General features: G+C 42.1%; 1 protein-coding gene across 3 annotated transcripts in view; it reads right to left on the reverse strand.

Annotated features, from left to right (window-relative positions):
- Nucleotides 1-12,257, reverse strand: part of UHRF1BP1L (UHRF1 binding protein 1 like) — a 92,211-nt gene that overhangs the window by 42,828 nt on the left and 37,126 nt on the right. For all 3 annotated transcript variants that reach the window (XM_033952933.1, XM_033952932.1, XM_033952934.1), the window contains exons 8-12: nt 11,619-11,799; nt 6,601-6,684; nt 3,569-3,736; nt 1,254-1,369; nt 475-616 (exon numbers count right to left, since the gene is read on the reverse strand). In XM_033952933.1, the coding sequence (XP_033808824.1) occupies nt 475-616; nt 1,254-1,369; nt 3,569-3,736; nt 6,601-6,684; nt 11,619-11,799 (691 nt within the window). The remainder of the gene's footprint in view (nt 1-474; nt 617-1,253; nt 1,370-3,568; nt 3,737-6,600; nt 6,685-11,618; nt 11,800-12,257) is intronic.

Below are 12,257 nucleotides of genomic sequence, written 5' to 3' on the forward strand. Positions count from 1 at the left end.
TACAGGCAAAAAGTTTGGTTTCAAGTATAATGAGGGGGGTTACAACCCCCCACCACGCCAGCGCGATGGCTGTTAAGTAAAATAGGGGGGTTCCCCACCAACACCCCCCCCCCGTTGGAACCCTTTAAAATAGTGCTTTTCTTCGGCGTGCCGTCACCCTTGCACTCCGTTGTCTGCGCGATTTTGTCTATGAACCGTGCAGCAGCACCCTGACAGAAGGCAACAAGTAGCTTCGTGAGGGAGACTTGATTTTAAGAAGCAGCCTGATGATGTCAAAGTGTCCACTCTCCTCACTTTCCCCTATATTCAACCTATTAATCTCTGCCGTATCCTTTCGCGTCTGCGTTTTTGCCTCCAAATGCTATGCAAAACTATCAGTATCAGAACTGACAATAGCAACATCAGCCCTTTCATAACCGTTTCACTCTGATTGATAGTTTTCTTTGAGAGCTATAAGAAAGGAACAGATCTTACTAGGGAAATCCTTTGCATCTGGAAAGTAATACTCTGTGAATTCAATGTGAATAGCGGACATCTCTTTTGGGAGGTAGAGAGTCTTCTTATTGCAAGAAATCAATGCTTTAGGGGAAGAGCGGCACTGGTCTGCTGTGGAAACCTACAAAAAAAATTATGTGAAAGAAACATAGAAAACAGAGACTGACGACAAATAAGGACCATACGGCCCCAGTAACTTCCCTTCACCTCTTCATTTCTTCTTTTACATCTCCTTTAGAATTTAATGTACAACTTCTAAAGCATGTACACTAAGATATTTTTATATTTTAGCCACTGGATTCAGCCTCCTACCAAGTCATCTAAACCTGCACATCTTTTTAATGAAAACAAAGATGGAAAAATCTTCTATCCATATCTCTGAAACTATAATTAATTTCCTCTGATTATGTCTCAAGCAAAGGAAAATTAGTAGAACTTGATGAATTTATTTTAGAAAGAGACTGAGAGCATCTTGCCACCAAAGTTAGTTCCCTCTTAATGAGGGAGCATCACAAGATGACTGACAGAGGGGATCTCACGAGTGGCTATATATATAAGCAGAAAAGCTTTTGGCATCATTAACATGTGACTCATGCAGTCTGCTTGTACCTGGAAAAACAACGATTGCTCTCTAGGAAACACAGCAGTCTCCTTTACCACTATTCACTAGATAAATCATGAACAAACAGCTCTTGAAATAAGACAAGAGGAAGAAGAAAGTCAATTGATTCCAAAGTTGCACCTTCACATGAATCTACCTGGTAAATATTAAAGTCTGCAAGTTGAACCACCACAGAACTGGACATCAGTTTGGCCTCTGATTGCTGGAGAAGGGAGGGATCTGCAGATGTTCCTTTGGCTTCTTGCTCTTTACCTGCAGAGTAAAAAGAGGAGAAATTTTAGGAGGACCTAGGGCTTGGGGGCTGTGTGCCTTTTTTTCGAGAGGAATGGGGTCGGGTATATCCTCCTACTACTTATTTTTATAGAGCTGCCAGATGCATGTAGCACTCTACAGGATAACTGGGGTAGGGAGCTACAGAGGAAGTGACAAAATAGACGCGGGTTGGAGTTGGGAGTTAAAAGCAGCATTAAAAAAAGTGGCTCTTAGCCTGGAGATGATGAACTTATGAAAGCTACAACATTTGCTCCTTCACACACCTCCAGGACAAATATGTGGCACCATATGGTGGCGCTCAAGAAAGTGGAAGAAAGAAGGGAGGTTTGTGGACAAATTGGGTGCGATTGGATTTATTATTCAGCACTGTCCAATTCAAATTATCTAAATGCAAAATACATCATGTGCAGAGCACAGCTGGGGGTGCAGTATTGGCAGAGAAAAACTGAGATGCAAGATGCATGACTGTTTGAGGACGCACACAACACCCTAGTAGATATGGGACTTCAAGAAATATTACATCACTGCTACATCAATATGGTGAAGAATTACAAACTGGGGCTAGTTGCTTCTAAGGAATATATACAATATAAGGAAGGCAGGGAGTGTATGAAAATGCCTTCCCAGGGGAGGGTACTGCTGTTATGGGATCTTTCAGAACTGGGGAAGAAGGGGGCCAGAAAAAGTTTCTTAATATATCCCTGCTGCTGGCATGGCTGAAATGAGAGCCCACCATCTGTCTCCTCTTGAGCATATGCTGGCCTTATTGATGAGGATTACTATGATGACACCCAAAAGGCATTAGCGGAGGGGGGTACACAGCAGCGTGGGTTTCTGAGAGGTTCGGGAGAGGGGTAGGCAGGAGTATTTGTGAGTGGGCATAGAAGGGGGGTTTCAGGGATAGGTGCTGCAGAGGACCAGTAATTATAAAGAGAGACAAGGAAATGTTCTATCTTTCTGTTTCTTCACTAGGTTGGGCATTGTAGCCCTTTTGTAAGTCTTTTTTTTCTTTATGTTCTGTAGCTTTCATATGTGCACAATAAAAAGATTTATTTAAAACATTAAACAAAGGGGGGGGCGTGGCTTCGCAGCGTTCTAAGATGGACGGGTGAATGTGAGGCTCCATGAAGAAAGGCTATTATTGGAAAAAAAAAAGGTTGTAAAGTGGTGTAAGTCGGGTTGTAAAAGTGATTTCGGATTAATTATGGCTTCGGGCAAACATAGTAAGAACAGTTCGGCGGCGGGAGGAGGAGCGGGAAGTGTAAAACGCTCAAAGCTGGAGTCGGTATCCCTGGCAACGGTCCCCTTGCCGGCGGAGGACATTGAAAACAGGGATTTGATGAAAGAATTACAAGCTATTAAAGAAATTGTGTTAGAAAGTGCTAAAAACATTAAAGACCTTAAGGAAGAAGTGGAAATCCTAACGAAGAGAATGCAGGCAGCTGATTTCAAAATAGAGCAGTTAGAGAAGCGTGCTGAGAAAACTGAGGCAGAGATTCTTATAAGTAAAAAAGACCACAAAGGATATTTTAATAAATTTAAAGATGTTTGGGGGCCATTAATAGATTATTATAGTAAATAGATTATTATAATAAATAAATTGTATTTAACCCCATTTATTATGTATGTGTGGAGGGTGGGGTTAAAAGTGTTGGATATTTATAAAGATATATGTATGGGGTTGAGGGAGATAATTCTTGTGGTGTGAAATTTGTAATAATTTCAAGTGGAAATGTATATTATGAAGTGATTTATTGTACACTTGTTTGAGAATTTATAATGAATAAAGAAATAAAAAAAAAACAAAAACATTAAACAAATAAAAAACAGTAAAACTAACAAACATCACTGATGAAACAAAAGGATAAACCTGATCATACACAAGTGATACCACAGAAAAGACACAATCGGGATGGCATCAGCTAAAATAAAAGGAGTTTGCACATGTTGATTTCATGGAGGCTTCCTTTTAAAATGTAGTTTGCAGAAAATAAGTAGCCATGGTTTTAAGAAGTATGTTGATCGGATGTCTGTTTATTGAAACCTGCTTCGATTTTATAGATAATATACAGAATAGAAATGTGATTAATAAATAAATATGGCCATCGTTGTAATTAAGACTTGCCCCTCCAGTCAGCAGCACAATAAGTCCAAGGCTGAGGGTCGGTTTTCAAGTACCTGCATTCACGTGCTGTGGGGATTTCGTTGGAGACCTTACACTTTGATCCTTCACAGCCTGTTTAAGCATCTCGGTACTGCACTTGAATTCCTGGAATAATTCTTCTGCCCAGCCACATCGAGTTTTAGTAGCATCAACATAATGCATCCAGTGGCTGCAGCTGTCACCTGTAATAGTTACATTTTGCAGTGAAGGCTAAAAACATTTTCTGAAGAATTAAAAATGTCAAATCATTTTAGCCAAGAAAGTTCTTCAGTGCAGTTTCAGGCCTATTGTATATACATGTGCGTAAGTCAACAGATAATTTTGAGTCAAGGCTAAATTTGAAGATTCATCTCCCTCTCTGATGGGGCAGGCAGTACAAATTGTATTGATTTATATCTCCTCTCTTGCTGGAGGAGAGAGTATGGCGTAGTGGTTTGAGCTACAGCCTCAGCACCCTGAGCGAGTCACTTCTACTGCTCCAGAAACATTCGATAGAATGTGAATCCACCGGGACAGATAGGGAAAATGCTCAATTGTCAACTGCTTAATACACCTTGTCCAAGCAGTATATAAAAACCCCAATCCCTTTTTCCCTTTCTTTGGGCCATGAAACAGCTCCGGGAGGAGTAGGCAGGTGCTGGGCACCCGGGGTTGGGTGTAGAAAAGGTGACGCTGCATGCAATAAATGGAAACTGCTTTGTTTGTACAACAGAATGGTAGCATATTAGATCCATGACCCTTTACCTAAAGAGAGGTGGTGGGAGGGAAGAAGGTGACCCTTAGAATCTCCTCAAATTCAAGGATTTTAAGGTGAAATTTAAGCAAGGCCTATACATGTCAAGCAAAGTTTTGGGGCAAAAGATTCTATGATTTATACATGAGTATATACAGTCATTTTCTCCTAAATTAGGAAAACCGTTACTAAAGCCCAAGACCACAAGTAGAGGTTTCCGCACACTCCAACAGCAAAAGCAAGGATTCAAATGAATATAGAAATTTACTTGTAATCAATCTTTAAGTTCCACCCAAAGCTTCGCACATGTCTGTCCCATACAGATCACTGACCAGTGTGTACTATTTTGGCAGCTCATCTCTGGATTGTCTTTACCTGGTCTCCAACCCTCAGATAGTACAGTCTATAATTAGATAAAATATTCCAGGGTTTGGACTCATCTTTTTGTTAAACTATTGTATTCTTTTGGTTAGCAGAAGGATCCCAGTCTTAGTCCCTTCATTTTAGGGACTGTTGGGTTTGACAGCTGCAGCACCTTAGCTGGGGATGCTCAACATCATGGACAGATGGTCCTCTAGAGGGTTTTGTGTTCCTTCACAAAACATTTCCAGGGACAGAGGAGTGTGTTCCCGAGATGACGCAACAGTTTTAATATTTATATATGGTATGTAAGCATAATTCATTCCAGAAGCATGGTCATAATCCAAAGCGCTCGTATATCAAAGTGAGTTTCCCCACAGGAATTAATGGAAACTCGGATGATTCATTCCACATCGCAAAAACCGGCCTTGTGGTCCAACACTTCTCCCTCTTTTCCCCTTCCCAACCCAGCATATGTACTCCCCTCTCTTTTCATCCCCACAGACCATCTTTCCCTTTTTTTCATCCTCCCACCTGGTGGGACCATTAACAGGCCTTGCTCTCACCTCAAGGCCTGCTCCTCCGTAAAGCATCCCTCTCAGCCCCCAGTCGCTCTGAAAGTGTTAAAATTCCAGCATCATCTCACGGTGCCCGGTATTGCTCAAGGTTCTGGTCCCACTTCACGGGCCCGTTTCATTCCAGTTTCCCGCTACCGCTATTACTATCGCCAGTCAGCATTTCCTCGGCCAAACTCCACCCCCTTTTGCTTCCACTTCCTGCATAAGCTCCTCCCCGTCTCTACAGAGTAGCAGAAGGAACCAAGATGCCTTCTTTCCTGCCCGCCCTCCGCCAATCAGGGCCAGAGGGCGGACCTTCGCACAACTCTCCCCACCCAGGGATATCCAGGCAGCAATGTCAGGAGTAGATTGCAAGACAGTGGTGCCGGCGTGAGTTGGTGCACGGTGTTTGCAGGCTGGAGGTAATGGTTTGGGGGTGAGCCGCGGGGGGAGAGAAGCTTGTTCCCAGGGTAGACGTGCTCGTTTTGCGAGTTAAAGTTTGCTCGAGTGTTTTGTTCGTTTGCAAAACACTTGCAAACCGGGTTACTCACAAACCGAGGTTTGACTGTATTTTTGAATGCTGAACTATAAAGATTTTGCAGCACTCTGGTTCATTCAAGAACTGTCCTGGGCATAATCCAACATTTCACAGATTTTACAACTGAAACATTACTAAGGTTTAGCAGACAAAGCTAATCAGAACCAGCATTTAAAATGAACTGATTCAGGAAACCATTAAGTTTTATGAATTTGTTTATTCTTTGGACCAGCTGGGCGATTTCAGTGAGGGACCCCTGATGAAGGCAGTTCTACATGCCGAAACACGGACCATGAAGGGTCCTATCCGTCTATTTGGTTCCTAATTTGCTACACCATTTGCCGTATACTGTGTCTGTGGACCCTATTGTATATGTTAAGGTGGATACAGATGATCGTTTTTCTTAACAGACTATTTGTCATTATTGCCAGCTGAAATTGCTTTTATTTTATGTTATCAATCAACCTGGGAGTTTGGTTTACTGTTTTGTTTGTACAGTGGAGTACTGAGGTTCCTTGCTTGTTGTAGCTATCGAGTTCCCTACATATCTTAATGCTACAGAGTGTCCGTCTCCTCCTGCACTATACCTCCATCACATAAGCAGCTGCGCTTCAGGTATCTAAACTGATTTTATTCATTTTCACCTACATACTTTGGGGCTGATATTCAAAGTGACTGAAGTGGGCAGTAGCCTCTCCTGTCCGCTTAAATCGCTTTCCATCACCAAAGGGGAAATAATCAGTGGCATTTAACTGGATAATGCCCAACTAAAATTACGAGCAATTCACAATATATGCACTTCTGACACTTCTGAAATCTTCCTAGTAAAATATCCTTTAAAATAAATCCATGTCATACCTGTCCTGTGGGAAGGATAATAGTCCACAGTCAATTGACTAAATGATAGCTGCATAGCCCCTCCTGTAATCCGCCTGTTAAATCCTGCAAGAGATCACAGTAGTTAAGATTCAGCCCATCTACTACTACCACTGCTATTAATTATTTCTACTAGTGCTACCAGACGTACGCAGCGCTGTACAGAATCACCAATAAGAAGACAGTCCCTGCTCCAAAGAGCTTACAATCTAAACAGACAAACAGGATGTCATGAATATAGTTAAGGGGAATTTGCTAGCTGGGTTGGCGGACAGTGGGGGCTAGGGTTATGGATTGAAGGTACAATGTAAGTTGGACCACGTGCTGAGAAAAAAGGCGAGCAAAAAGAATCCCCCAGAAATGAGTGAAAAGCTGATCTTCAAAATTATGAGCCTTATATTCAAAATTATTTAAATGGCCAGAGGATTAAATCTCATGTCCAGAACTAACCAGGCATCGGAAAGTGCGCTGAAAATGCCTGGATAGCACTCAGGCCGAAACTGCTATTTTGGAGGCATTCTGGGGGGGGGGGCAAGAGTTGGCACTTATTCAGAACTTAACTGGTTAAAATAACTGCATAAAATGCAGTCCTATGATCATGCAGTTCCTCAAAGCCAGTTAAGTATCAAATAGTGCAGTAAGTCAGATATATTTTAACTGACTCTCTAGACCCTGAACCCCTCCCAGACGATACTGCGGGACGAGAACTGGTGGCGGCCATTCAGAGAGCAGCGCGGGGCCGAGCAGGAAGCACGAAAAGCTCAGCCCTGTTGGGTACGCAACATGGGAACCAGGGACAGAGAGGCTCAGCACGGGGCAGGGCGTGGAAAGATCGCTCCTGCCCCGTACACCGCTGGACCACCAGGGGTTAAATATGGCGTAAAAGGTAAGCGCGGGGGGGGGGGGGGGGGTGTTAAAAAAAAGTTAGTCGGCCGGGATGGGAGACAGGTGGCCTCCCTCCCGTCCCGGCCTACCATTAGACCACCAGGAGTACAGGGTAGGAAGGTAAGACAGGGTGCAAAGCCTGACATGGAGTGAGGGGGGCTGGGTACAGAGCCTGGTAGGGCAGGGAGGAAAGAAAGAGGGCTGGGTGGAGAGCTTGGCAGGGAGTGAGAGGGGGCTGGGTACAAAGCCTGGTATGGCAGGGAGGGGGCTGGGTGCAGAGCCTGGCAGGGCATGGCACTTGAATTTTAAGCCCCCGTCTTATATTTGAGTCAACCATTTTTCCTCATTTTTGAGGGAGAAAATGGGGGTCTCAACTTATATTCAGATTGACTTATATTCGAGTATATACAGTATTTGCGTTGGATAGGTTTAAAACTTTGTGTGGGTGAAATGTTACTCAGCAATTGTTACGAAAGAAGCAACAGATGACACTTGGAGAACTAAAGCACCAACCACTGGGACTAAAGTGGACTGCACATCTATAAGTGTAATTTGGGACATGCTGGGGGGAGGGGGGAGTCTGTACCTAAAGTAATGGAAAAGGGGACATAACCTTGTCATTCAAATTGCACAGATTGGTAAAGTAACTCTTTCCCTATACTGGCGTTTCAGAATCTTTTTCTTCATTGCAGGTGAATAGTGGATTCTAAGCAGAAGCAATGTGCCCTCGAGTTCTTGACGAAGGAGGGTGAGGGCTGTTCGACAGGCCCGCCCAAAGGTATAAACTATCCTTCCCCTCTCTACACGGTATTCGCTATGCAGGCAAACTGGGAAAATCCCTTCTCTTCAGAATCACAGGTCTTTGGAACGACCTTACTACCCTGCTGCAGAACCTGGGCTCCCTCCAATTATTCTGCAAGCAACTGAAAACCTGGCTTTTCACTAAAATGTAATTCTATCCCCCCTTACTCTTCTCTTCTATATATAAGTTCATGTAAACCTTTTTTTTCCTTCTCTTCCTATATTTTAAGTTCTTGTAAACCGTGCCGAGCTCCACATCCGTGGAGATGATGCGGTATATAAACTTAAGGTTTAGTTTAGTTTAGAATTTGTACAGAGATGGAACCATTGACAAGAGCAAGGTGCATAGATGGATGAAGAAGTTTAAGGAAGGGGAAACAAGCATTGAGGACAAACCAAGCAGTGGGAGGCCATCAATTGTGACCACTGACATGAATCGTCAGCGAGTGAATGAATTGATTCGCGTGGACAGATGAGTCACAGTCCATGAGCTTCCTGCACAATGCCATACAGAGGATGGTGGAAGACTTAGGGTGTGCAAAGTGGGTACCTCAGCAGTTGACCCCTGATTTGAAGGAGAGAAGGGTGAACGTTTGCTCTGATCTTCTGGAAGCGTTTGAAGCCAATTAAGACATTTTTTCCCCAATCTGGTGAGGGGTGAAACATGGGCGTATTTTTTTTAAAAAAATCTTTTATTTATACATTTGAAAATACATAACAAGCAAAAAACATTTGTCAAGAGAAAACCAGATTAATTACAAATATAACCTTATTGACTCCTTCTTAGACCACAATATAGAGGAAGGGAGGCTCTTATTAGGAGAGAAAAAAGGAACAAATAGCTAATTCTCAATTCCCCTGGAGAGATTCTTAAGGTCCACAAAAGATCTCAATTGGTCTGGAATAAAAAAAACAAACCATACTTATTACCAAAATATCATATCATACATTTACATGGATATGCTAATAAAAAAATATTCCCCCAGTCTCTTGAAAGAACTTCTTTTCTTCTATCTTGTGTCACTTTCATAACATCCAGATAGATCCAAAATTTGTCCACAAAACAGTTTTTGAGAATTGTGGAAATATAATTTCATTATTGCATTTAGATCTCGCTCAAAAACTAGTGAAAATGGGCATATCTTTATGGTCCGGAATAAAGACTCGGTCTGTGGAATGGCGTCACACCTCTTCTCCAAGGCCTAAGAAGTTCAAGAGCCAGCAATCAGCACAGAAAAGTCATGGTGACTATTTTTTTGAGATGACAAGGGCATCATTCTTCTTGATTTTCTGGAAGGTACCATGACCAGCAAGCAGTACATTGAGACATTTAAGAAGCTTAGAGAAGCCATTAGGAGGAAGAGACCGAACAAGAATCTGGAAAAGGTCCACATTCACTATGACAATGCACAATCACACACATCTTTGGCAACAAATCAGGCCTCTCCTGTCTCCAAGGAATTCTCAAACAATCTCTAAGAGAACTCATCAGAACCTCAGTGAGCTCCCTCATTATTCTGGGATGGATCCTTTGGTTTTTCACATATACAGTACTTTCTTTGGTGAACAGTGCAGTATTTACTCCATTTCCATATGTTCTTTTGTCAGCTGACCAAGGACTTTCTCCAACATTTTCTTCCAAAAATACAAAAGTATTTCTTTAAAATAAGAACAGCTATACTGGGTTAAACCAATGGTCCATTTAGCCCAGTCTCCTGTTTTCACAGTGGCCACTCCAGGCAAAAACCCAAACCAGGCAAAACCCCCAAATAGTAGCAGCAATCCACGAACCTGTTATAAACTGAATTATCAAGCTGCTCTCAATTTTCTCACAGAGCGATGTACATTTGAAAAGATTTGTAAAGATAAGAAAAAACAAAGTATTTTCATACAAGTGTTTGAAAGACTGTAAAGACATTTATTTATTTATTTACTTTTGTAATCAAACTTGGAGCGTAACCAGAACTAATAAAGTTGCAACGACTGAAAACTAATCCAGGGCAAGCAGTGGCTTCCCCATGTCTCCCTCATTAGCAGACTATAGACTTTTCCTCCAGGAACTTGTCCAAACCTTTTTTTTTTTTTTTTTAAAGCAGCTGTATTAACTGCTCTTACTACTTCCTCTGGCAATGTGTTCCAGAGCTTAACTATTTTCTGCGTGAATATTTCCTCCTATTGATTTTAAAAGTATTTCTCTGTAACTTCATCAAGTCTCCCCTAGTCTTTGTAAATTTTTGATGGAGTTAAAAATCGATCCACTTGCACCCATCCTACACCACTCAGTATTTAGTAGACTTCAATCTTATTTCCCCTCAGCCCTAACCTCTTAGTCTTTCCTCATATAAGAATGTCCACGTTATCCTCACCATTTTCCACATAGCGGTTTTCAGCGTCTTTCAGTCCTACAACTTCATTTCCCTGTCACGAATAGATCTGAAAAGAGTCTCGTCACCTCTTTACATTTCTAGCCAGCCATATTTTTCTCTTTGTTTCTTTGAGTGTCCTCCAGCATTCTTCTCGGCGTTTCATGAAAGCCATTTCTTTTGCCTTTAGTTTATCAGCCCCTGTTTGGAGAACCATATCACTTGCTTTGCCACTTTAGCACCTGTATTAAACCATTCCATGTGATAACTACTGTCCAGATATTAGATACACTTTCCCCATTTGAGAGATCCCTTTGAAAGGGATCCGCAAGCTCTCTACGTTTTTTTCTGATTCAGGAGACGAGACAGGACATGCCCATGTGCATCCAGCAGTTACAGACTTTTGTTTGTAGTGGAGAAAATAAAAATACTTGTATCGGTGAGCCTGCAGCCCATCATCACTGAACGTGATGAGCCGAGAAGCAAAGCAAACATCAGCACAGCGAGCATGAAGCATCAATCCCCAAGAGCATAATGACTAAAGGGAAAGGCATAAGGTGACTAAGGCATAAGGTGGCATAAGGTGACGAAGGGAAAGGCATAAGGTGATGTGGTTATGCAATATATTACAAACAGATGGCTAGGAAAGAGAATGAGAGACAGTAACCTTGTTTTATGTACTGTGCGGTTTTATTATATGTTTCTTTGGGAACCAAGCGATATATAAATTTTTATAATAAATAAATAGTATTGTGCAAATATGTATAGGCTATTTGTGTACAAATTAATTATTCTATTGTAAACCACTTTAAAACCTTGGTATAAGACAGTATATCAAATAATGTAATCCAAGAGTTCATGCAGAAGAGGGTGAAAAGCTCAACAGATGAAAAAGTGAATTTGGAAAGGTTTTGGATCAGATGAAGCTGGAGATCATTAGGACACCTTTACCTTTCTCTGGTGAGTGAATATCATCACAGATATGAAGGTCCAGATGCGATATGAATAAGTGATGTGACGTTTCCTTCACATCAAAGGCACTGAAGAGTTTCACAAGTGCCTGGTTTTGTTCCAGAGTTGCTGCTGGATGTTGGGTTCTAACTTGTTGAGAGTTGGCAGCTGGAACAGAGCTCTGGAAAAGGAGGAGGAGGCGTTGCATTAAGATTTCGGAGGCAGCAGGACTCGGTACGATTTAGTTCATGCCTTTCCAGCGCTAGCTCAGGACAATCTGCGTTCTAATTATATGCCCAAGAGCAACACAAACTACAACTGCACCCTTTCGCCCACCTATGGTACCAACATAGTTTGTTTCTCACTTTTTACCCCTTTCTCAAACCATCCTCCCCTTCCCTGTAATAGTCACGCTGATGAACCCTCCCAACTCTTAGGCCTTAAAAGTTTCTTGTTTTAATCTGCTCGGTCAATCTCCAGTCCTGCTCCACTACTCACCAGCATGGCCAATACCTGTCTTCTCCAACATCTCAACTCAGTTCTTCCCTCTCTGAAATCACCATGCCCAACAATCTTTGTGTGATCACCACCACCAAATTTAGGAATCCTCAAGCTTTCTCTCACCATAGAATCTATGAA

The sequence above is a fragment of the Geotrypetes seraphini genome, chromosome 7, assembly GCF_902459505.1.
Source record: "Geotrypetes seraphini chromosome 7, aGeoSer1.1, whole genome shotgun sequence".
Classification (NCBI taxonomy): domain Eukaryota; kingdom Metazoa; phylum Chordata; class Amphibia; order Gymnophiona; family Dermophiidae; genus Geotrypetes; species Geotrypetes seraphini.